This window comes from Condylura cristata, unplaced genomic scaffold (genome assembly GCF_000260355.1).
Source record: "Condylura cristata isolate star-nosed mole 26May11 unplaced genomic scaffold, ConCri1.0 scaffold00007, whole genome shotgun sequence".
NCBI classification, from domain to species: domain Eukaryota; kingdom Metazoa; phylum Chordata; class Mammalia; order Eulipotyphla; family Talpidae; genus Condylura; species Condylura cristata.
Genome location: NW_004567108.1, coordinates 39,582,424 through 39,608,745, shown reverse-complemented (window position 1 = coordinate 39,608,745; position 26,322 = coordinate 39,582,424). Strand labels below are relative to the sequence as shown.

The 26,322-nt window shown below is 38.9% G+C and overlaps 1 protein-coding gene across 1 annotated transcript in view; it reads left to right on the top strand.

The window, feature by feature from the left end:
• The window catches only part of OCLN (occludin), a 46,929-nt gene extending 21,477 nt beyond the window's left edge, over positions 1 to 25,452 (top strand). Inside the window, exons 5-9 of the mRNA XM_004678228.2 lie at positions 5,983 to 6,128; positions 18,454 to 18,669; positions 20,476 to 20,647; positions 23,066 to 23,107; positions 24,685 to 25,452. Coding sequence (XP_004678285.1) covers positions 5,983 to 6,128; positions 18,454 to 18,669; positions 20,476 to 20,647; positions 23,066 to 23,107; positions 24,685 to 24,786 — 678 coding nt within the window. The 3' untranslated portion in view covers positions 24,787 to 25,452. The remainder of the gene's footprint in view (positions 1 to 5,982; positions 6,129 to 18,453; positions 18,670 to 20,475; positions 20,648 to 23,065; positions 23,108 to 24,684) is intronic.
• The last annotated feature ends 870 nt before the right edge of the window (positions 25,453 to 26,322 follow it).

The window sequence follows — 26,322 nt, the reverse complement described above, 5'->3', positions numbered from 1 at the left end:
TGGATGGTTCTTAAACTCTCAGAATCACCTGGTATAAGCACCTTACTGGGTCCCATCCCCAGGCACTTGGAAGGTCTGGCAAGGGGCCTGATAAATCACCTTTTTTTTAAAGATTTGTTTATGCATACAGAACTGGGGTACAGGCCAGAGGTTCAGGGGCAGTAAGAGGATTCACCAGAGACAGAGTGGGGAGCAGAACAGGCCAACTGACAAAGTACACTGCTGAGGGGTGCAGCAGGGGAGACAGGAGAGGTCTGCCGGGCTTTGTGGGTCACCTCTGAGACCGGGGATCGAACTCATACTGAAGTGGCTGTGGCAGTCTTACAGTGTTGCGTTCTAACCTGTTGTGCCACCAGGAAGGCCCGATAAATTGCTTTTTCAGTAAATTCTCAGATGATCCTGTTGCTGGTCTGGAAACCAACACTGAGGACCACTGCGAAGCCAAGCTGCATCTGTTCACACTGAGAACCCAGTGAGCTGTTGAGTGGCTTATATAAGGCACACTTAAAAAATGGGGAAGTTGTACAGAGTGCTGGAATCAACCCAAGAGATTTGGTTCCCTAGAGCATGATTTTCTGTGTCGACTAAGGCGTTCTGTGCCTTTCTGGACACTCACTCAAACCCGGCCCTTCATGTATAGGCTTAGCGCTTTGGGGAGCATCTGCCAAGTGACCCAGGGTGACAAAAAAAAAAATCTGGAGGAACTTTCCAGAGGCAATTTTGAGAAGCTTGTTGGAGGGCGCATCTGTGGGTGTAAAATATCAGAAAACGGGAAAAACGAGTCAGACCACTTGGCTCTGAGAACTAGTAGTACAGGGCACGTGGCCCTGAAGGTGGATGGCAAGTTGTAAAACTGGAGATGGTACCTTGAGATTAAGGTGCTCCTTCCCTGACTTCTGATGAAGTTCTTTAATGACCAAGCAGGAAAAACTCTGGTATTTCCCTTTTGCAGGTGGTGTTCCTACACTCTGACCTCAGCAAAGGTAGCTGGTGACTGAAGCACACATTCATAGTAACTCTGTGTCCAGAGCTATTGCACAAATGTGAATCTAACAGGCAAATAAAACTTTTCACTTTGTGTCTCACTAGGGTGTGGGGCGAAATTGTGAGAATAGTTCCTTTTGTTACAGGGAAGAGTCTGTACAGACAAGTGGGTATCTCATACTCTGTTTAAATTACTGAAGTGGCAGTTATGTCAGACAGAGCTGGCCTTTGCATTCAGGTGGACCAGGGTTCAAATCCCTTCTCTCCCATGTCACTTTCTCTGTGACCTTAGGTAAATAGACTTAACCTGAGAGACTTTGTTTCCTCATCTGAAATCCTATCTCATCAGGTGGTGGTGAGGCAATAAAAAAAAGGATGAGTTTTTCCAGGCATTTGATAAAGATACTCGATCGCTGGACTTCCCTCCAGTTCTGAAGCGTAGACAGCCAGCCTTCAAGCCATGATACTTTCCCGTATCGTGTGAATAAAGTCAGGACCAAGAGAAAATTGGGGATGGCTGTTCTTGCTCCTTTTGGTTGTACTAACTCCAGAGGACATGAGATTTATTCCTTTGGAGAGTAATATCGTGTACACACTCTTTTCTTGGGTGAGAGATTTTTCTTTCAAAAGAACCTAAAATATTCTTGACCTTTTATTCCATCTCCCCTGCAAGGAGTCAGGGTGGGGAGGCTTCCTGTTGGCTGTAGGTGTAAGCATGATGGTGTCGCCTGGGGCAGAAGGGACAAGAAGGACAGGTGTTTGGAGGTGGCTGCTCTGTGGGCACACCCGTCAGGGATTTAGGATGTTCTCATTAATGTTCCAAGGAGTGTTAGGTGTTATTTGTTCCACAGATTTTTTTCACAAGTGACATAATCGGAACATTTCTAATAGGTATAATTAAATTTTGAAAAAAAATTTGTACCCATTATAATTATCGCTTTTGAAGATCTTTTGAAATGATTTCACCTTGACATTTCAGAAGCATTTAGCTTTGTTCTTGATTGGGCCGTAGTAACATTCCTATGTATCACCTTAAGTTAATTATTTGTATCTCTTAAGTATGGTGTAATTGAGAGTTTGTCCGTTTGATTATAGTTTCTAGTGAGTCCTTTTTTTAAAAAATGTGTTTAAAGATTTATTTTACTTATTTATGCATACAAGAACTGGGGTGTAGGCCAGAGTTGCAAATGGGATGCAGTGGGATGATTCACCAGAAGCAAAGTTGGGGACAGAACAGGTGGATCTACTGAAACATACTGCTGAGGGGAGCAGGGGCAAGACAGGAGAGGTCTGTGGTGTCATGTGGGTCAGCTCCCTGGCTGGGGATTGAACCATGCAGCAGTGGCTGGCTACAGCCTTGATAGAACTAAGACTCTAACCCTTGTGCTACCAGTGAGGCCTGTGAGTCTTTTTAAAATTTAATGTTGAATGAGTCTGGATCATTTTTTATTGGTTAGGTGTATTTATTTCTCTTCTTTCACTGGTCTGCCCTTTTCATAAAGTCTGTATGTGGGACAGCAGTACCACCCGGACCAGGATCTCCTCAGGCAGATCCAAGTTAGAAGCAGCTGTTGTGCCTGCCATGTGGGTTGGCTCTTGCTGCCTCCTGCAAGGAAGGGCCTGGGGCTGGCACTGTGATTTCACCCTCTGGGCCCAACGCTGCTTTAGCTTTTGAGCGGTAATTCCAGCCTTAGGCTTCAAGAAAGATTGATTTTCCAACTTTTCTTTTCCTTACATGCTTAGTAGAAGACAGATCTTCCTTAATTTGCCTTTTCACTCTGCTCCCTTCAGCCTATAATTTCTTAGAGCTGTTCTCAAGTTACTTGAGGAAAATTGTGCACCATTTGCTGTTCAGAAATAAGCCTTGTTTTTCTCTAGTTCTAAATCTTTAAACGTTTCCTCTATTACTAAGATAGTATTGTTTTGTTTGTTAGTGAACTTTACAGAATAGTTTTGTAGGTTGACTGGGAACTCTGTCAGCAATGAAATTCAGCAACCCTTTTTTTGTAATAGGAGATACAGGCTGAACACTCCTAGGATTTGTCCCCTCCGTTTGAAAGCAAAAGTTTATACTTTGTATTGGTACCATGAGAAAACATACTATTTTGCTTCTCCCAGGAAAGTGAAGCATAAAAGAAAAACAATGACCCTACTCTCTACTTTACAAATATATTTTGCCTCTGTTTCTACACTCGAGCTACTTTTAAGGACAAAGCTGGCTTCATATTTATCTTTAATTCTCACCTCACAGATGGCGAGGGTTTAAATACATGTACGAGAAACACATAAACATTTGCACATCATCTGTGGGTAGGGACCATGCTAATAATTTTCTCTGTATTGTTTCTGCTGTCACAGCAAACACAGTCTTGGAATTCTTCTGTGCGTCTGTATAAAGAAAGGTCTCTGTAATGAAAGACCTGTGTTGAAGGAAGGATGAAGTCAGCAGTCAGGCTTGTTCTCTTCTGCTGACTCTGAGAAAATCTGCTTCGAGCAGCTCAAGGATAAGTTGTTTTGGTGGACATGATACAGTAATAGACCAGTAAGAAATGGGGCAATCTTGATGCAGCAAATGCTGGGCTCTCATGTGTCCAGAAACTCTGCTAGGCTCTAGAGACTTAGAGAAGGTGGGATCCTGTTCAGGGAGAGGTGGTGAATTCCAGTAGATGCTTTAGAGTGAGGCCTGTATTTGAATCACAATTATCATTTATTAGGTATAGATTCTTGGGAAGGCTCTAACTCTCTGAGCATAACTTTTTCATTTTTGAAAGAGAATCGTAGTGTTTACCTGGAGGGTTGTGCCTTATCAGTTCAGTATCGGTGCATTGTAAGTTGCAGACAGGGCTACCAATAACAGTTCACTGCTTACTGTAGTCAGAGATAGGAGCTCAAGTCATTACAGTGTGAGTAAACAGTTGTTCTGCAGGGTAAGTGTTCGGAAGAGAGGTTTGTATGCTGGGGTTCAGGGGGAATGGAGGAGGGGTCGGTGCCACCCCTACAGGGACTTGTGTTAGAGGCTTTCAGGAGGTTGTTGATTTTATTGCCGCTGCTTAGAATTGAGTCCAGTCCTGAAACCAGCTAAGGTTTAGGTGGTCAGGAAAGGAGGAAGCACTTTCCATTCCAGGATGTAAGAAATCTCCATAAGGACCTCCATACACCTTTTTGGTAAGATTTTGGTTTCCAGTTTGCCAGGTAGAAAAATGCACAAGCTTTGCAGCCTCTGCTAACATAGTGAATGGGAGATAATATGGGAGAGTTGTAAAGTGAGCTTTTAAGAGCAGGGAGTCTTCTAAAATTCTGATGAGGTCTCCAGAGTAAGCACAGAGGCCTTGGGCATGGCAGTGTTTGCCTGTGAGGCCTGGTCATGGTGTCAAGTCCTAAGGAATTCAGTGGGAGCCAAGAATGGTTTCCACCCGGCCCCCTGTGGTGGGATCTGAGCACACTCCTTAGCAACCCACCCACTGGCTTCTCAGTTGCTGCCAAACTCTACTTTCAGCAGGAAATGATTCCATTCCTTTTGGACTCACTGGGATATTAAAGCATAAGAATACCTCTGTGTGCTTTGAGGGGTGCATAAATATCTTCTGGAATGTGATATTGTCCTGATAGTCAGGAAAAAGCAGTCCAGTTTTAATGCTTAGTTGAACCAGAAAATTCAAGATAGGAAGTGTGTATATAGAAGGTTTGTTGATGTTCAACCTAATTGTCAGGAATTATAACAGCAAACTATCAGCAGTCATCTTCATACTTTTATAACTTTGTTTAGCTGTGATGATTTTAATTTTCAAATCCAGCATCTTAGGAGTGTTTCTCTGTCAGAAGGGGAGGTTTTCCCCATTTCTTGAAGATGAGACAGGCTTTGAACTGGCAGATCTGGATTGAACCTAGGTAATCTCTGTCACTTTTCTCACCGGCGTGCTAAAAGCACTGTCAGCCTCTTTTCAAAAAGTTTTTTCTTTCAAGAAAAAAATGTATAGAGTTATTTTGACATTCCCCCACACTTTGGTTCTGTTTCTTTACTTTGAAACTACTCAGAGACTTGTTTGGGTTTAGCAGCTGTGATGATCTCCAGTTTGTAAAAATCGATTAAGAAATTATCAATTACAGAATAATAGGTACTAATTTAAAAGTTTTGGGTGAAATTTTAAAGCGTTGGATATACTATATGAACTCTAACAGGTAATTAATTATGCTGCTATCTAATTGGTTTTCCACCACACTTGGAAAATTTTTCCTGAAAGTTTTGTGGGAAACCTTTCCTGTTAACAAGATCTAGTCTCTAGTGCATGTAATATCCTAGGACAAATTCACTTACACTTAAGAAAGAAATAAGAGGAGGTGGAAAAGAGTAAGAAAAGAGTGATGTGATTATACTGTATGTGCTATTAATAGAGCCATGGAAAATGTACATTAAGGGAGAATAAATAATCTCTTACTAAAGAAGTATGAGGGAAATCTGCTTGAGTTTCCTAACTTCTTCTGTGTTTGTAATAATTTCTATTTTGGTGAATGCATTTGGACAAAACCTGTTTCTTGTGCTAAATTAGTATAACAGTGGTTTTTCAAATAGGATACCCCCGACAGCAGCAAAGGTGTACTCTAGACATTGTTAGAAATGAAAATTCTTTTTAAAAAAAGAAAGAAATGAAAATTCTTGCCCTAACACAGACCTAGCATAGATGAGAATAGTCTTCTATAGCAGTGGAGCATTTACCACCTGATTATGGCACAATGAGAAGCAGGTGATTGGGATGTTTTTCTTCTTTTAGTACATTCTGTACCTGCTAAGCTAACAGTAGCACCCTTATGTGTTAGTTAATTTAATTAGTACTCAGTTAATTTAACAAATGAACATTTAATGAATCAATAAATATTAGATGATAATTTTATTTTTGGCTTCCCTCCACCCCCATTTCTGCTTCCTTTAATCAAATCAAAACAAAACAAAACAAAAAACAGACTAACTAATAATGACATCTCTTGGGGCTGTTTCTGTAGATTAAAAATGTGTCTGCAGGCACACAAGACATGCCTCCTCCCCCATCTGACTGTGTGGAAAGAGTGGACGGTCCTTTTGCATACTCTGTCAACGGCAAAATGAATGACAAGCAGTTGTATCCAGAGTCTTCCTATAAATCAACACCGTAAGTAACATGTTCCTTCCGATAGAATGAGATTATAACAAGGAATTATTTACATGTTTTGAAATTAGTCGCTATTTTGTGTCATACTCCTTTAAAAAAAAATCCAAGTTTTAGGCGAGAAAATAATAATAATAATGAACAGCTATATAGCAGAAACATTTTATGAGAGTGGAGTGGGGAATGGATCAAAAACAGTGGGGGGAGGGAAATGCACTGGACTGTGGCGATGGCACATGGGTGAGTTGGTGATGGGAAGCCCAAGGGGATTACAACTGAGATGGAAAAATGCACAAAATGATGTAAAAATAAACTATTACATTATTTTAAAAAATCCAAGTTTGTATAAAGGCTGGAGACAGACTAATTGATCTTTGTTTTGAGCTGGTGGCCTAGGGCTACTTGGAAGATGGAGTAGGGTGGGTCTGTGAGTTAATCTGGCCTTTTCCCTTCTAAAGTGAAAATGATTCTGTTCTCATGTTGATTTATAATAGAGAAAGGGTAGGTTGGGTTCTTTCACTCAAGGAATGTGGATCTTTATCCTGTTTTCTAGTTTTGAAGTTTAGGTGAGGAGGAAAGGGTGGTATTGATGACAGAGATAGTACAATTCTCAGCTCTCCTTTTGCTTGTAATTATAAGGTTCCACTAGAAGGAAGAAGAGATTACTTGATGATTATCCCCTATCTACATGTTTGTATTTAACAAGAAGACTTCATTTAAATTCAGGAATTCTGAGAAATCCTATGCTGTGCTAAAACCTCTACATTGCTTAGGGAATTGAAACTCAAAGTCCCTCTGTTTTGTCTTATATATAGTTTAAAAAAAAAATGTGAGTTTGCATAGATGAGGTGCCATTATGGTTATAGAAATGTTATCTTCATAATGGTTTTAGTTTGCTAGAAAGCCTAATTCTAATTTAACCTAGTAACTAGTGAGGAAAGTTATGTTAAGGTCACAAATAAGGACTGAAACATAATTTTTTCCTAAAGATGATTAATTGATGCTCCTATATATTATGTATATTTATACACTACGGGGTATAATGGAACTAATGTAGGTGGTATATGTATTACCGCACATGTATTCTAGAACTCCAAATTCCTTTTGTAGATCAGCAAGAAATAAAGTTTTACAGACTTGATTGTCCTAAGTTAAAGGTATATCTACTCAAAGGCTTTTTGTTGCTTCACAGTTTTATCTCCGACTTCATGACCCCATTTAGTGAGCTGGGTTATACAGAGACCCACTCTGAGCAAATAGCAGTTTGGGTCTTGAACTCTGTAAGACAGCACAGCAGCAGAGGTAGTTACAGAAGAGTTTGAAGACAGTAGGGCTTATTATTCCCCTGGCATGGAATTTGGAAGCAGACTGGCAGTCAGCCTCACCCTTCATATATTTTCCTTTGGTCTTCAGAATCCACTTTGCTGTTGATTTCAATTTTGAATGATTTGGAAGAAGAATATTTCCCCTATTCTTTTTGGATTTGGGCAGGATATTCACAGCATTTGAGCTGTTAAGTAAGAAGGCACACAGCAGAGCTGCTTCCATTAGAGAAATAGAAACCTTCTAAAAGTTTAAGCTATGATTTGCTTGACTCTTACACATACAACATAAGTGTCTATATTGTGCTGTGCATTACAGATATGCTTCTAGATTGTAAATTGTATATTCTGTGTGCTATCATTACAGATATGCTTCTAGATTATGTATTCTAGATTGTAAGGCCAGGGTGGCTACAGAGCATTTCCACATTTTGTCCCTTTACCTGCAAATCAAACTATTTCCACAAGTTAATTTGGGAAACTTTAAAAATCTTACTCAGTAAGATTGAGTAGGCCAATATATTCATATATTATAAAATTTGAAAGGGACAAAATCTACCTTTTGTCCCCAGCTACTTGGTTCCTTTCCCTAGAGGCAGCTAGTGTCACCAGTTTTTTTTTTTTTTATTCTTCTAGTCAGCTTGTTTCTAATAAATAGCTTAGCTAAATATGAATATTGATTATTTCCTTTACATAATACTAGCATTCTTAGCAAGCTATCTTGGAGATTGTACATATCTATATACAAAGAGTTTACCAAGAGTTTTATAGTGACATAACAGCCTGTCAAATGGGTAAACTGTAATTTTTTTGTTAATTGCACATGATATATACTTTCTCCAGTGTTTTAGTATGATACATCACCGCAGGGAATCACCTTACACATTTATCCATATATTAATGTACCTGAAGGAAAAATATTAGCTGAATTGCTGGGGCTAACAAAAATTACTAATTTTTTTTCATGAATATAATCAAATTGTACTCCTTAAGAGTTGTACCAACTGATACTCCCAGCCTGTACTGCAAAACGTATGCTACCTGGAAAATGCAAATGTGATCCTTAGTTTTAGACCCCAAAAGAAGGGGAGGAGTGCTAAAACATGCAAATGTGACATTATCTTTCACATTGTCTGACACATATGGTACTAATGGAAGCAATTTTCAGCCTCTGGGGAGTAATAGAAATTGTCAAGAGTACTGAGTGCTGTGAAGGAGTCAGAGGACATCTACTTGGATGGGGCAGGGAAGCAAATTACATCATACCCTGCCGTTGCTTGAATGTGTTTAATAACTCAGGAGTACCTCTCCTCGTTATTGTAATGGATCAAGAAGGAATTAAATGGGAACTATTGTGTAAAGATTACATTGAGGATGAAGTCCCTCAACACTAAGATTCCCCCCCCAAAAAACAAAACATATATTCAATAATACAGAGCATGAATCTTGATATACAACTTGATGGATTTTTCACATGTGAGACTGAAGTCACATCACCATAGCAAGGGAGACATTTCAATTATTCCAGAAAGTCCTCTTATATCCCTTCTCCATTGATATCCTCTACCTTGTCTCACCCTGCCCCCCACCACTGTTTTCATGCTGCATGGACAGCTTCCCTTTTTAGGTTCTTTGGCTGGCCTAAAAATTAAATTGACATAAGACAGATTAACAGGAGAAAGTAAAGTTTACTTTTGTATACGGGTGTCCAAAGATTTGAAACCCGTGGCAAGTTGACCTTGAAGATTATATGCTATCCTGAGGTACGCAATGGGGTAGGGGTTTAGGACTTCAAAGAGGAGGAGGGTAACTCACAAAAGAAAACTGTAAAAACAGTTTAGTATTAATGTATTTGCCCTCCCATGAGGTAGATATTCAAATAAAAAGTTACCTCTGGTTAATAATGCTCATTCTGGGCCAGACCCCTATCTAAATTCTTTTAGGTAATTATGAGAGAGTTAAAAGATTTTCTTGAATCTGCTGGGTCTTGATTGCTCCAGCATAAAACATTCCACATGTCAAAGCGGCACATTCTCCTTTTCATTCCTGCCTTGGCGACTTCCTTGAGTTATACTTTCTGGAAGTTGAGTTGGTAGAGAGTTGCATCTCATTGCATAAATCTTAGTCCTGATAACAGGTCAATCCAGTTCAGAAGGCCATATCTCATGTTAAGAAGAGGTGAAACAGGAGAGCTTCCAAAGCTAAGCCTATATTGTACAAGTAATTGGGTATCTAATAAGAGACATTTCTTTGGAAACAAAAGAAAACAAAGGTTAATAGTTGGAACAGATTAAAAAATTTCCAAGGGTGTTTTAAAAATAATTAAGGGGGCCCTCCCTGGTGGCACAGCAGGTTAAAGTGCAGCACTAAGAAGATAAAGCATGAGTTTAACCCCGCCCCAAGGTGATCCCATATGGCACATAAGACCTCTCCTGACCTGCCTACTGTTCCCCTCAGTAGTGTCCTTCGATGATCTGCCTGTTCTGCTCCCCACTGTGTCTCTGAAGACACTCAACACCCCTGCACCTCTTATGCATAAATAAATAAATCCTTAAAAAAAATAAATAAAGGGCCCTCCCTAGTGGCGCAAAGGGTTAAAGTACAGCACTATGAAGCTGTCTGTAGCCACTGCAGCAGGAATTCGATCTCCTGCCATGGAAGTAACCCACGTGGTATGGCAGACCTATCCTGCCTTGCCCACTGCTCCCCTCAGCAGTGTATTCAGTTAGTCTGCCTTTTCTGCTCCCCACCCCATCTCTAGTGAATCTTCTCATCCCCAGCACCTCTGGCCTGTGTCCCAGTTCTTGTATGCATAAATAAATAAATCTTTAAAAAAAAAATAGTCGGAGCAGATTATAAACCGAGTTTGAGCCTTGAAGTTAGCTAGTTGAAGAGTACACGTGTCAGGATCAAAGGAGTGAAGGTAGGCAGGGCCACCTAACAGATTTTCCTGATTTACAATTTGAGCATCTTTGGTGAACTTTCTGAATGACCCAGACAACAACAGGCTTTGGAGATTGTTCACATATGAACTATGTGGTGGTGATTTCTCCCACTTTCATATAAATTATATAATTTTAGGTAGCTGCAGTGAAAGGGCAGTTTTAGTTCTCAGTGATTCCAAATCAGAGGGTGGGGGAACAGTAAGAATGTCAGTTTGAAGAGTCAAAGCCAATTATTGTAGGCTGACTAGAAGAACTCAGTACTTAGTCCAATTTAAAGAATTAAGAACTCAAAAAGTTCTAACCATGCTAGAATCTTGTACCTCTGAAGGTGTACTACTGAAACCTTTTTTCTCTGTCACCCCTATTTCTATCAAAGATAATTACAGTAACACTTATTTGGATACAGATTAAATCTAGTTTTATTGAATGAAGTTGGCCTGATTATTTGCTTAAGTGCAGCCAGAATAGTTATTGGCTACATGGAATCTCTTAATCTGCCTTGCTGGAACTTTTCATAGGAATGTCTCAGATTTGACTTTATTTATTTTAAATGTATTTTTAAAAATTAATGTATTTTCCTACTTAATGGTTAATTTTGGGATCAGATTAGATTTTTAAAAGCCCCTTGAGACCAGGAAGCCAGGTACAGATTTGCCGTCAGATTTAACTGCAGTACCTGCAATTTGGGTGAATTCCTTGCTGCTTGATGTCCTAGGGTTACACTTCTTTGGGTCTTTGAATTACTAAGCCTGCCAGAAAGTGATCTTCCTTGTTCACCTAGTGAGAGTACTGTAAGCCCTGTAAGCAAGACACCAGAGAGTTACATCAAGGGATTTTATTGACTACATAAAGTCAACCTTAGTTCCTTAAAGACATCTAATCATGTCTGAATCTGTGCACATTCTCAAATATATTATTCCAGTGAAAACTTTGGCAATATAACCAATATTTCCAATTGTATTCTGTTACAAGAATAGATGCTTACTGATTTTTACTGAATTTAATGCATGAAAAGACTACTTATTAAAAGTTTTTAAAATTGATCCTTAGGGGGAAAAAGTAAATATTTCATATTTATTCATAAAGTTATACTTTGTCAAACTGTTATGTCATAGTTAGCTAAAGAGAAATAAAAAACTATCCTTGAATTTAGAAATACAAAACATTAAAGAACAAGCAATGTTTTAAACAAAAAAGTCACAAGAATATTATAGTCATTCTCATTAGTTCATTCAGCCCCATGTAATTAACTCTTTATCTTTCATTAGAAGATTTATTAATCCTGTTTTCCTTAGTTATGGAAATACATCTTAAAGATATCAGAAGCCTAAATTTTAAGTCTGTTCGTCAGTCTCCTTTCCACTCTGAATGAATTGCCCTGAAGATGAAATACATTTACAAAACCATCTGAGTAAAACAATAACTTTTATAAATCAAATGTTTATATATTCATTGTTAAAGATATGATGATACTTGTTTATAGTGAAGTTGACAGAAAATTTGGTTATTTCTGTGGTATAAAACATTTTTAGATAATAACTAGGATTATAGCTCATCATACCAAAACATATCAGATTTCTTGAAATTCTTTATTATTTGTGGGACTTATTAATAATTTTTATGAGAACAAACAAAAATTAAGACTTAGTATCACTTCTTATTTGAGGATCCCTCTCATGTAATTCAGTATACCAAATAAGCTAGTTAGTCTAAATCTCTTTTTATAAGGAGAGATAACAGATCTTTGGAGATGTTCCAGGGGTATTCTAGAACATCTCAGAGTTAGTTTGAGGTAAAGAGATTTTAATTAGGGTCTCCCTGGTGGTACGGGGGGTTAAGTCTCAGCATTATGAAGCTGTCCGCAGCCACTGCAGCAGGAGTTCGATCCCCACCTGGGAGGTGACTCACATGGTGTAGCAGATCTCTCCTGTCCTTGTCTGCTGTTCCCCTCACCAGTGTATTTTGGTCAGTCTGCCTGTTCTGCTCCCCACTCTTGTCTTGGATGAATCCTCTTAGCCCTCATACCTCTGACCTGTACCCCAGTTCCTGTATGCATAAGTAATAAAACTTATAAAAAAAAGAAAGAAAAAGGCATCTGTGGTCACAGGTGGGCAAGAGAGCTGCCTGCTCAAGACATCTTTATGAACAGACCCAAATATCTGTAGTTTCTCCATAATATGAAACTAATGGCTGTTCAGTGATGGCTAATATGAAATTAATTACTATTCAGTAATTAGTGTTATCTTACTTTGGAAGTGATCTAGGCATTCAACAAATTCCTATCATTTTTTATATAAATCTGAATGTCTTATAGAGAAGAGTACAAGAGTGCATCTTTTTTTTCTCCCAAAGATTTATTTATTTGTGCATATAGAACTGGTGTACAAGCCAGAGGTGAGAGGATTCACCAAAGGGGAGCAGTAGGTGGGTCCGGAGAGATCTGCCACACCATGTGTATCACCTCTGGGGCCGGGGATCAAACTCACACTGAAGTGGCTGTGGCCAGCTTACACGGCTGCATCCTAAATCATTGCACCACCAGGGAGGGCCCAAATTTCTGTCTTTTAACTTAACCAAACTTTTGAGGGTATATTGCCATAGAGATTTTGGAAATTTTAAGTACACTAGACATAACGTAAAGCAACCATTGTGGTAAAGTCCTTTAAAGATTCTTACTCCAGTTACATCTATTCATTTCTTAACAATTATGTTAGGTGTTAATTCAGGTTACTTTTCTTGCAAACAAAATTTATAACAGATAATAGGAGCTTATTTGATTTTTAGTAAACATAGGTAAAGTCTAAGTGCTAATACTTAATGCTGACAACTCTAAAGACATGCCTGTATTAAAATGACTTTTATCTACTGAAAATTATCCCACATCACATGAATTTGACTTGAAAAACATTTAGATTGGGCCTCTGGTGGCACAAGGGGTTAATGTACATAACTATGAAGCTTTGGCAGCATCAGTTTGATCCCCTGTCAGGGAGGTGACTCAACTGGTGCAGCAGACTTCTCCTGTCTTGCCCACTGCTCCCTTGAGCAGTGTATTTTTTTTTCCAAATACATTTATTACATCATCCTTTATTTGTACAATGTATGGTTTCCCTGTGAAATCCCACCACCAATTCACCCTGCTCCATCACCATAGTTCAGCAGTGTATTTCAATCTGTCTGCCTGCTCTGCTTCCCACTCTATCTCTGGTGAATACTCTCACTCTTCCCTCCAGCACCTCTGGTCTTTACCCAGTTTTTGTATGCACAAATAAATAAATCTTTCAAAAAAAGAAAATAAACATTTGGATTAATTTCTAATAGATATTTCTGAGATTTAGAAATGTTTATATAAGCACTTAGTTTTTCAATTAAATAGACTTTGCCAAATTAATTTTGGCAAAATAATCTGGAGGTAGAGAAATGTCATCTTATGACACACACATATACAGACAAATGCAGAGCTTATAGCTTTCATTCTAAAGTTGTAGTCATAGTTGGGTAAAATATAATACTCTCTAATTTAAAAAGAACAGTTGAATTTATATTCTTTTTTTAATCTTGATAAGAATCATCTCTCTCTAAAATTTGCATTTCAAAGAATGACTCTTAGATCTTAGAAAATTCATATCCCAAAGGCTCGGAGAAAGTATGCAATTCCTCCATGAAGCACTCTTGCTTCCCCAAAGCAGACTTTTTATAATACCTGCAAGTATTTTGAGATGAAAAGGAAGGTTTTGCTGTGATAAACAGATGAACTTTGACTTGCATTTCTGGTTTTACGAAGACTTGTAAGGTGAAAGTTACTTTTAATTTCTCAAATGGGTTGTAGTCTGAAAATCAAAAGTGCTGATCTGCCTACTCTACTATATTTTCTTCACTTTGCTTCAGGGAATAGTTTCTGAGTGTAGATGAAAACCAAAAGATTCCTGTATTCTGGAACTTCAGGTTTTGTTTTTTAAAGGTTTATTTTATTCATGTATACAAGAGCTGGAATTTAGGCCAGAGGTGCTGTGGGGAGCAGAATAGTGGGCAAGACAAGAGAGGTCTGCTGTGCCATGTTGGTCACCTCCCTGGCTGGGGTTGAATACATGCTGCAGTGGCTGTGGACAGTTTCATAGTGCTGAGACTTAACCCCTTGAGCCACGAGGGAGGCTCTGGAACATCAGTTTTTAATATAGTATGACTTTAAAAAGTCTGAAGAAATTGGTTAATAAAGGCCTTCAAATATCTTCCTTTTTGGATGTAACTTTCAACCTTAGCCCGATTCACCTTAGAGGGAAACAGTTTCTCCTGCTGCTTAGTATCAGCCTGTGAACATCAGCTTCCAGTGGAGCCATTTCCTGATAATTTCTATAGAAGGACCTGGGAGAAATTTTGACTTTCTCTCTATTTTCCTCAGGAGATCTTTTGACTTGTCAATTACAATGTGATCACCAGTGGGAAAAACCCCTCTTAGCAGCCAACCAGGGTGCTGAGTGAGGATGTAAATGTCCATACATCCTTCCAACTCTTCTCTAAATTTGATAGGATCTTCTAAAGAATGTAGAGGTAAAAGGACTTTGTAATATCATCTGGTTAAAGGAATCCCTAAGGCTTCTTTTTCAATTTATCCTTTTTTTCAGTTTATCTTCCCATAAATATTAATAAGACAGTTTTAGACGAACACTCTAGAAATTTTGCCCTTCAAATATAGGATCCTATATCCATTCAAATATAGGATCCTTTGTTTAGCTACTGACAATTAGGATTTTAAATTAATAGTGGTTCAAAGCAATACTCCATTTCGTGGATTAATTATAGGTGCAACAGGCATCCCCACAGAGTACAAAATAGCAGTCCTGATAAGATCCAGAAAGTTCAATTCCAGAGTTAAGACCAAGGATAAAACTCCATCCGGCCAGGTTATTTTTCATAGTTGTTTGGAAACACAGGGAATCGAGTGTTTCCCCACCTCCCCTTTGCAACAGAATAGGCTGCCTCTGAAGTTTCTCACTCAAATCCACAACCAGTTTGGTCATGTGCCAAGTGCTCATGTCTGGCTCCTTTGCTTATCATAATGTCCTAAACCTTAGAACCTGAAGGCAGTTAGAATTGAGTTGAAGATGGTTGATTTTCTGCCTTTTCTAGGTGAACTTGGGAGATCCCTATTAGGTACATTTTATCTATTATTCCTATCCACACCTAGGGTGAATTAACATTTATAAGTGAAGGAAGTTGAATGTTCATACCATGCAGAACTTTCCAGGAAGATTGACACCTTAGTTGCTAAATAAGACCATTGTTTGGTAGAGTGATCTGTTGGGACTTGTATGCAAGGTGTAGGAATTCACTGGTTCATATAAGGGCCCAGGGTGGGTGGGGTCCAGCTTCAGGCATGGCATCATCTGCTGATCCAGAAGAGGTAAGTATTCTTGTCGCCCTGTTGGCTTCATTCTCTGTACAGCTTGTGTTGTAACAGGATGTTGATCCACATTCCCCAAACTTAATTGATTGTCTAGTTGAGGACTCAGACAATGAAATTTCCTTCACCAGATCTTACACTGGAAGGCTTCTGATTGGCCCTTTTTGGATCATTGCCATCTTTGAGGCCAGGAAGATGGAATTCTCCGATGGAGAGGCTCAGATATATGCCCCCCCAATAATGGTGGCACCTCTAACATACCATGTACATGACAAGCACCCTGTTGCTCATCACTGAGGTTGATGTTGACCACTGAGATGCATTGTTATTCTCCTCCCACTGATACCGTGTGTCAGCAGAGATGTGTTTCTTGGAGATGCGTTTTTTGGTTCCGTAACTATGAACACCTAGGGCACACAGGTCTGGGCCGGGTGCCCTAGGGAACAGCAAGTCCATGCTGTCAGGGAGAGTGCAGTCTAGCAGGGCAGAATGCAGTGCACTGTGACGACACCGAGGGGCCAAGATGAGGATGGCAGAGGATGGGAGGGATGTAGGTGAGAATGAAACAAGTGAAGCATTTAAAAGGAATTCAAAAGCTACAACAGGGCAAACTTTTGGACTACCGACACTAAGTTTTTGGGACTGAGGATGTCTACTCTGAGTGAAGAGACCCTGCGGGGAAGGTGTTAGGAAATACCTTACTGCTTAGTAAGTGCTGAGTGGATTTTGAACTACTAGGACTTGTATCTAAAAAGTAGGTTTGAGGATTATTGACAGCCCATGTATTCCCTAACTATTTATATATGCTCTCCTTTCTAAGAATATTTTTGCACCGTATAAAATGTTACTGTCTGTGGTTCTTTTTTTTTAAGACTTTATTATTTTTTCATACAAGACCTAGAGGTACAGCCGGGGGCGGGGGGAGAGAGCAGGGTGAGAGGATTCACCAGAGACAGAGTGGGGAGCAGAACAGGCAGATTGATGAAGCACACTGCTGAGGGGAGCAGTGGATGAGACAAGAGGTCTGCTGTGCCATGTGGGTCACCCCCCTGGGGGGGGATCAGACTCCTGCTGCTGTGCTGCCAGAGGCTTCATAGTGCTGAGATTCAACCCCCTGCACCACCAGGGAGCCCCCTGTCAGCTTTTTAAAGGTGTGGGAAGAGGGGGACCGAAACTTCCAATGTAAATGTTTATAATATTGATATTCAACATAAGATAAAGTCATAACAGGGACCTGCTTATGATTTTTAAAATACTATGTTTTCTCATATATTTCGCCCTTTAGCTTCTTCCCTTCAGGCCCCCACCCCCTCAAATCCACCCACTCTCTTTAAAGGTTTTGTTTGTCCACTCAAAGCAAGTAGCGTAGTACCTGGCACTTTTGGCAGAATGTTTAGAAACTTGCTAATCATTGACTCAGGAGAAAATCACATTTTCCCTCCTAGAGGTATAATCAACATAGCACACAAAGCCACATTAACCTTAATAAACTGACAAGAAATAAATACCACTGCCCCCCCCAATTACACATCCCACCACAAAGTTTTACGAGTCTAGAAGAAAATGATAAATAAGATGTAAACCTAAGGCTTTCATAACAGAGGCAAAGAGTTCTGGGTCAACTAAAAAACAGTAAACCTGGTAGGAAGGTTCAAGATTATAGTTTTTGTAAACTGCAAGCAATAAGGAAAACAATCTAAACTTTTTAAAAAAAAAGATTTATTTATTTGTGCATACTGAACTGGGGTACAGGCCAGAGGTACAGGGGTGGTGAGAGGATTCACCAGAGACAGAGTGGGGAGCAGGAACAGGCAGATCGACAAAGTACACTGCTGAGAGGAGCAGCGGGCGGGTCAGGAGAGGTCTGCCACGCCATGTGGTCACCTCCGTGGCAGGCGGGGATCGAACTCATGCTGAAGTGGCTTTAGTTTCTTAGTGCTGCGCTTTAACCCACTGCGCCACCGGGGAGGGCCAAGTTGAAATCTTTTTTAAAAATGAAGAAAACTGGGTCTCCCTATTGGCACAGGTGGTTGAGTCTCAGTACTATGAAGCTATTGGCAGCTTCACCCACTCTGTCTCTGGTGAAGCCTCTCACCGTCCCTGCACCTCTGGCCTGTACCCCAGTTCTGTATGAACAAATAAATAAATCTTTAAAAAAAAATTTCAACTTGAAAAGATATATATAGACACACACACACACACACACATATGTATATAGTAGTCTAAAATTAGTATTGCAGAGATATTATCTCAGAAAGTAGTTATGTATGTGCATTCCTTTTCCCCCTCAGCATTCCCTGTAACTGGAAGAATCTGTAGAAAAAAACTGTGATCATTATTTTCCTAACAGGCTTTGTGGAGTAAATCCTTGGCATAGGTCAGGTAAACACCTCTTACTAATCAACCTGCATTCCTAAAATGAAGTCGTAGATTTGTTGTAATTGGGCTCTCCTGCTTGTTTTGGAGGGTGTGAGCTCCTGCTAGGTTGAAGGCAGGAAACTAGTGGTGTGGGCTGCCTGGTGTTGAGATTAGGAACTGCTCGAGTGAGTGCATTGCACACAGATGTCTCGGTACCTATTGCAGTTCCAGTGATTACAATGTGTTGGCAAAAGATTGTAGTATATTCAGTGATCACTGAAAAATGTTCCCTGTTTTATTAGGGTCCCAGAAGTGGTTCAGGAGCTTCCAGTGACCTCACCTGTGAATGACTTCAGGCAGCCTCGGCATAGCAGCAGCAGTAACTTTGAGACGCCTTCAAAAAAGTCTACAGCAAAGGGAAGAGCGGGAAGGCCCAGGAGAACAGAGCAGGACCACTATGAGACAGACTACACAACTGGCGGCGAGTCTTGTGATGAGCTGGAGGAGGACTGGATCAGGTATCAAGCCCATCCGCATTGAAACCACTTGCACATCTGGTGATGAGCGTGGGGCACCCAGCGTTTTATAGCTGTTACCTCCTAAACTAGGGTGATGATTCAGTCTCATTCTTTGCCAACTAAGGCTGGAGATATCAGTAGTTTTTGTTTGTTTCTTCCCTTTATGTAACACTGCTTTATGGTAATAATAGGACTGGTAGGGATTTGTTTTGTAACTCTGCTTAAAACACTCAGCTTTCCCAACATTTGTTTGGTAAACTTCACCAGTGCTCTAACTTTTTAACCCATAGCCACTAAGGGCAAGTCTTTTAAATGAATAAAAGTATCAAGGAATTTCACTTTATTGATTATAAAATGCCCAGACAGTGCTATGGCTTTCTTTTGGCATTTACTTTTTTTAAATGAAGCTTTCATGATGAGATCAGTTTCTTTAAAAAGTTTAATCCAAAGGACTTTGGAAATATTTTTGTAAATAATTGAGATAACAGTTTAGTGCCCTGGTCAAGTTCCTTTGTGTGATAGTGATTTTGTTATAGTCCATTATCTCCACTCTATTCATGTACGGTTTGTAGTCCTCTGAGGCCCAGACATTCTAAGGACTGGAACACGAACCATAAACATTTGCAGTAGGGCTGGTAGTCAAGTATGAGGGGGGATATAGAGCTGAAAACCCCTTGACAACTGTAGCTCTCATACCTCACTTTCCTTTTCTCCCCAAGAACTTTTGTTCTTGTTGTCATTTCTCTGTAAAATGTTTGCCTATTATATCATGAGAGATTAAAGTGAAATCTTTCAGGAATCTTGAATCCTTATTTCTCTTTTGAGCAAATTATTTAATCCTTTTCTCTATCCCTTTGTAAAAGTGAGATATCTTATACTCTTGGGTCTGAAATTTGAAATTCAGTGTTGCAGTGAGTTTTTTTAGTCCTATGAAACAATTCTGAGTATTTGCTGTGTGGATTATGTATGAGTTAATAGCCTCACCTTTATATGTAAAGAATATTAGTAGGCCCTCCCTGGTGGCGCAGCGGATTAAAGCACAGCATCGAGAATCTAAAGCCACTTCCGCATGAGTTCGATTCCCGCCTGCCCCGGAGGTGACCACATGGCGTGGCAGACTTCTCCTGACCCGCCCGCTGCTCCCCTCAGCAGTGTACTTCGCCGATCTGCCTGTTCTGCTCCCCACTCTGTCTTTGGTGAATCCTATCACCCTCCACATCTCTGGCCTGTACCCCAATTCTGTATGAATAAAAAAATAAATCTTAAAAAAAAAAAAAAGAATATTAGTATATTGAAAGAGCAAGTGCACAAAATTTCAGGATTTTTTAAATTTTTCATTACCTGTTAATTTTTACAGTGAGGATACACTTTAATTTATGTACATTTTAATGTTTACATTAGTATTGAAAGGACTTAAAAATAAGCTATTCCCACTTAGAAAATGAGACCAAGACCAAGAAACAAAAGAGAAAAACCACAGCCAGTTGCCAGTTTCTGCTCTACCACTGCAGTGATGAAACCATATTCTATGCTCTAAATTCCAGTTTTAAGAACTGTATATTCTGAATAATTAAGTTTCTCCCACTTGAACCTTACAATTCATGTATGATTTTCGACTATTTCTAAAATTAGTTTTAAAATAACTTATTTGCACCCTACTTTCCCCTCCCTATAAAGTACCAAAAAGGAAATAAGACAATGTCATTTTCCACATTCTACGAGCTTTATTTTCTTTGAAGAACAACCACCACTGAATTAATGCCTATCATGAATACATCTGTAATCCTTTTCTCTGTCAATTTTTAGGGAATACCCACCTATCACTTCAGATCAACAACGACAACTCTACAAGAGAAGCTTTGACACTGATCTGCAGGAATACAAGAGCTTACAAGCAGAACTTGATGAGGTCAATAAAGAACTCTCTCGTCTGGATAAAGAATTGGATGACTATAGAGAAGAAAGTGAAGAGTACATGGTAAAGTCAAACCTTATAAACTCATATTATATATGAATGTATCCTAATCTGTGGAAGTACAGTCTCCTTTATACTAATGTTAGTACATATTTTTCTAGTAATTGCCAAACTAATGGCACAAATGGTTAAAGTGCAGCATCATGAAGCTATCTGCAGCCACTGCAGCATGAGTTCAGTCCCCAGCCAGGGAGCTGACCCACATGTCACAGCAGACCTTTCCTGACCCGCCTGCTGCTCCCCTCAGCAGCGTATTTTGGTCAGTCCACCTCTTTCTGTTCCCCACTGTCTCTGGTGGATACTCTCACCCCCACACTCTGGCGTACACCCCAGTTCTTGTATGCATAAATAAATAAATCTTTAAAAAAAGGTAGCTACATATACAAGTTTTAGTTCTATTGCTATATAATACTTTGCTCAAGTGTCTTCTATGGATAGATATTTAGCTATATCCACTCCCCTGCCACACACATACCTCCCTGAGTAGTCACTAATACACCAATGAGCTTTTTTTATACTTGTCTGCTTATCAGATTATCTTATCTAGCTAAAACAAACTCTAGACTCTAGAATGTGGAATGACCGAGTCAGAGGTTATGTACAAACTGGTAAAACTGTTGTAAAACTGGGCCTCCCTGATGGCACAAGGAGTTAAGTCTTGGCAATACGGATCTATTGCCAGCCACTGCAGCGTGAATTTGATCCCTGGCGAGGGAGCTAACCTAGGCAGTGCAGCAGACCTTTCCTGTCTCACCTGCTGCTCCCCTCAGTAGCATATTTCTGCTGTTCTCCCCATACTCTGGTGAATTCTTTCACCCCCACACCTCTGGCCTGCACTCCAGTTGTCACATAAGTAAATAAAGATAAATCTTTAAAAACAAAAACAAAACTGTTGTAAAACTACCCTCTGGAAAGACAATACCAACTGTATCAACAATAATGGTTTCAATTGACCCACATCTCACATTTTGCACCTGAAAAATTACTACATATATCTTAGTAATTAAGTCTATTTTCACTTATATTTATTTACTTTCAAAGATTTAATTTTATTTATTTATGCATACAAGGACTGGGGTATAGGCCAGAGGTGCAGAGGGTGAGAGGATTCACCAGAGACAGAGTAGGAAGCAGAACAGAAAGGTTAACTGAAATACACTGGTGAGGGGAGCAGTATGCCAGACAGGAGAGGTCTGTTGTGCCATGTGGGTCAGTTCCCAGGCTGGGGATTGAACTCATACTGCAGTGCTGCCTGTACTTTGATAGCGTTGACTTTAACCCCTGCGCCACCAGGAAGAACCCTGTTTTCACTTATATTTACCAGAGATTATATTTTTACATTTTAGTACTTCATTTTATTAAGTGTTCCACCATTTTTATTGGGGTGGTCTGCTTTTCTGTTTGAAGTATTTGATTTTTATGTATAGCTTGATTTGTTGGTTTTCTTTTGACTAATATATGGTGTTGTCATGAATCTCAAGTCAGTGAACATTTATTGATTATTGTGTCCTAGATAATGTGGAAGTGCTGAGGTTAGAAAGGTAAATAAAATCTTATCTCTGCCTTTAAAGAGTTAGTGAGAAACTGACATCTATTGTGACTAATGTCATATTCATATGGCAGTCTAGTAGAAAGTAATATAGCCACTCAGTAAAGGAGTTAAGAATTTAGGAGATGCTTCAGTCAAAGGTAACCAGCACCAATTCTCTAGATAGAAGGGGTGAGGATTGCAGGATCACAATCTTAAAGAGAATATGATCAAAATCTGGAAACAGTAACATGCAGGATTTAAGTGAATTGCAAGTGATAGGCACTGAGACTGGAAAGGTGGGACACTAGATTAGTATAGAAGTTAATGGGGGGTATAACCTGTGCGTTACTTATTTACTTATTATTTTTCAAAGATTTATTTATGCATAGAGAACTGGGGTACAGGCCAGAGGTGTGGGGGGGGGGTTAAGAGGATTCACCAGAGACAGAGTGTGGAGCAGAACAAACAGATCAACTAACTGAGCAGCAGGTGAGACAGGAGAGGTCTGTTGTGCCATGTGAGTCACTTCCCTGGAAGGGATCTAACTCATGCTGAAGCGGCCTCCTTAGCTTCTTAGTGCTGCCCTTTAAGCCGCTGCACCACCAGGGACGGCCCTAACCTGTGCTTTATAAGAGATCTCTCTGAGGTCAACACGACACATGATTGTGTGGCTGGAACATGACTAATATGTTACTGTCATTAACGTCTCTGCACTGGATTCCTTCAGACTTTCTTGCAGACCATACTAGTTTTAGGAAATTAAGACTATCATTTTAATCCCCGATATTATTTTCACAGTCTGGCATTTTCATCTCAAAAAACATTAGGAATATTATTTTTGAAAGACACACACCTCCATTAACATATTCCCTTGTGTTTCTCCTTAATAGGCTGCAGCTGATGAATACAATAGGCTGAAACAAGTAAAAAGAGTAAGTATCCTGGATTGTAAGTTTCTTTTAGACAACTTTTCTATTACATATTTTTTCATTTAACCTTAAGAATCTCTATGAATTCTTTATTAACATTCACAGACTATAACCCTGTAATTGGAAGATGAAAACTGAAACTAAGACATTTGAATCTTAATTTAAGCTACTTGCAGCTGCACCAATACTTATTTTCAACTTAGAAGTTGAAAAATACAAAAGGGCACACAAATATAAGTGCCTAAGTTGGTGAATTTTCACAAAGCAATCATGCCTCTTTGTACCTGGAGCCTAGATAGAAATTTCTTGGTAACCACAGCAGTCCCTTTTTGTATCTCCTTCCAGTTTTTAACTCTCTCCCAGAGGTAGCCAGCATCTAACATCCCATATTAACTTCGTTTATTTTGAACTTTATGAGTGAAATCTTGCAGTATGTATTTTGTGTGTTATTTCTGTTGGCTTGGTGCCGTCTGTGAGAGCCATTGATGTTTTATAGTATAGCTGTGGCTCATCCATATAATTTCTTTTGTGATTAAAATACAACATTTCCATTATATTGTTAATAAATGTTGGGGTTGTTCCCCAATATGTGACTTTATAATTAATACCACTTTAAACATTTTTTAAAAAGTGTCTTGTTAATATGCACACATTTACAAGATGATACATAACTTGCTTTTATTTTATTTTGCAAGGTACTCAGGAGTAAAATTTTAGGGTTACTTGGCAGTAGTGTGTCTAGCAGTGTGGGTTTAATCCATCAACTTTCCAAAGTGGTTGTGTCAGTTTACATCTTCTGTTGCTCCATATTCTTGTCAACACTTGATATCAACGGATTTAAAACTTTTTTTGATATTAGAAGATTTTATACTAAAATACTTTAAAATGACAAGACATTAAGATTTTTTTTTTTAAAGATTTATTTATTTATTCATACAGAACTGGGGTACAGGCCAGAGATGCGGAGGGTGAGAGGATTCTCCAGAGACAGAGTGGGGGGCAGAACAGGCAGATTGACGAAGTACACTGCTGAGGGGAGCAGCAGGCGGGTCAGGAGAGGTCTGCCACGCCATGTGGTCACCTCCGGGGCAGGCGGGAATCGAACTCATGCGGAAGCGGCTTTAGATTCTCAGTGCTGTGCTTTAACCCGCTGCGCCACCAGGGAGGGCCCGACATTAAGATTTTTAAGGCAAGAATTTAAAAGGGTCTATAAAAGATCCTGTCTCATTCCCCATTTACTCAGTTCCTTTCACAAATCATCCTACATACCAACTTGTTGGCTTATTCATGTATCTTTTTAGATATATTTTTTAGTGACCAGTAAATTTTCTTGGTTACTATACAAATCACGAGAAACAAGTCTATCCTTTTTAAAACTCTGGTTAAAAGATATGATTGAATAAAGAGGGCCAGCTGCCAGTGTGATTATAGATACTGCCATCTACCTTATCTGTCTTCATTTAACACTCCCAACAATTCTGTATGACTAATGCTGGTTTTTGTTGACTTCTGCCTTTCCAGCAGCTGATACATAAGTTGTTTTTATTTTGTTAAATTTATGTGATTCATTTTTTTGTTAGTCTGCAGATTACAAAAGTAAGAAGAATTATTGCAAGCAGTTGAAGAGCAAATTGTCACACATCAAGAAGATGGTTGGAGATTATGATAAACGGAAAACATAGAAGGCAGATAACACACTGAGAGATTAAGAAGTATCTGATATTTTTGCTGTGTTGTCAGATGGCAACATGACGTCAGACTCTTGACTCGGGAAGCCAGATCTTTGTGATCATTACAAAGTTTGGTAGCTTTAATATCGATAGTTCAGTACCATCAGTATTGAAGCATTTTATAAATAGCTTTTAATAATCAACTGGGCTGAACACTCCAATTAAGGACTTTATGCAATTAGTGGTTAATTGGTTCTTGCATTAAGAACTAACTATTGTTTGAAACATTTAAGGAAGGTCCTGGAGTGAACTGTACCATGAACTTTCACACCGTATGTAAGTCATGTCTTTGTAAGTGTTCGTTAATTCACACAGGTGATCTCTAATCCTCCCTTCTGATAACTGTAACTTATAATAATTTCTTTTCAAATAAGGAAACTGAGTCCCTGCAGTGAAGTCTCTGAAGTGAAACTGCTCGCTTCCTTGCTTACAGTTTTGGTTAAGTATGTTTTATGACTCCATTAATAGTCCCTGGCCTTTCCGATTTTAGCTACTAAGATACTGCATTCTACCAACCTCATTCATTGATTTTTGTGTAGTTAAAAGAGCTTTTTATTGTTTTATGCAATCTTGTAAAAGTAACAAATCGTAAAAGCAACAATTACGTGAAATTTAAAGATGTAAATATAAACTTTTTTAAAATCAAAATTTAAACCTGGTTAGAATTTTGTTGTGTATTTTTAAATACTTTTTATCCTTTGTGGTTTACATGTATTTTTTTAACCAGCTAGCCTTTTTCATTACATCAGAGTATGTGATTACACTTATAATTCAATTGTGACTTGAATGTTTTAAGTTCTGTACATATTTTACTATAAGGTATTAAAACTGGTATTTTCTTTCTACAATGTACCTGTTTGATGTCATTAGTGCTGTTTAATACTAAGAAATGCAAAACTACATCCAGCAGTTGTATCTATTACTGTTTTCGATCTATTTTGGGTGCTGTGTTGGTAGTTTAACAATCCTTTGGCTATAAGAAGTCTGATTTGTCTGGAAATAGAATGCAATACCATAAGATTAAAGATTATTTCAAATGGTGCCCTTATCCTCAGCACTTAAAAAAAGATTTTATTAGTAAAGTAAAATTAGCTGATAGTACTGGGGATATAGCTAACCAAGTTATGATGACTACCACTTCCCCTATTTAGAACTTTTTTTGAGAATTTTTTAAATTAGTCATTTAAATTCAATTCAGACACTTAATTAGAAAATCATGTAAGCCTGAATCATTATCTAAAGATAAGTTTTAATCATGCTTCAATTTATGACACTGATTCATTTCTTCAAATTGAAGACATTCTTAATTTTCTATGTCTACACATTATATGAAAGGGTAAGTTTATGATTTTCATACCTTTGGATTCACACTAAAGGAATTGAGCAATGAACTGATTTTTGTGTGTTAAGTTCTTTGTTTTTGGAAGTCAGTGTATTCGGACTGTAAAGGCAAGTTTACCAGTGTTCTGAAAGCAGAAAATCAAATAG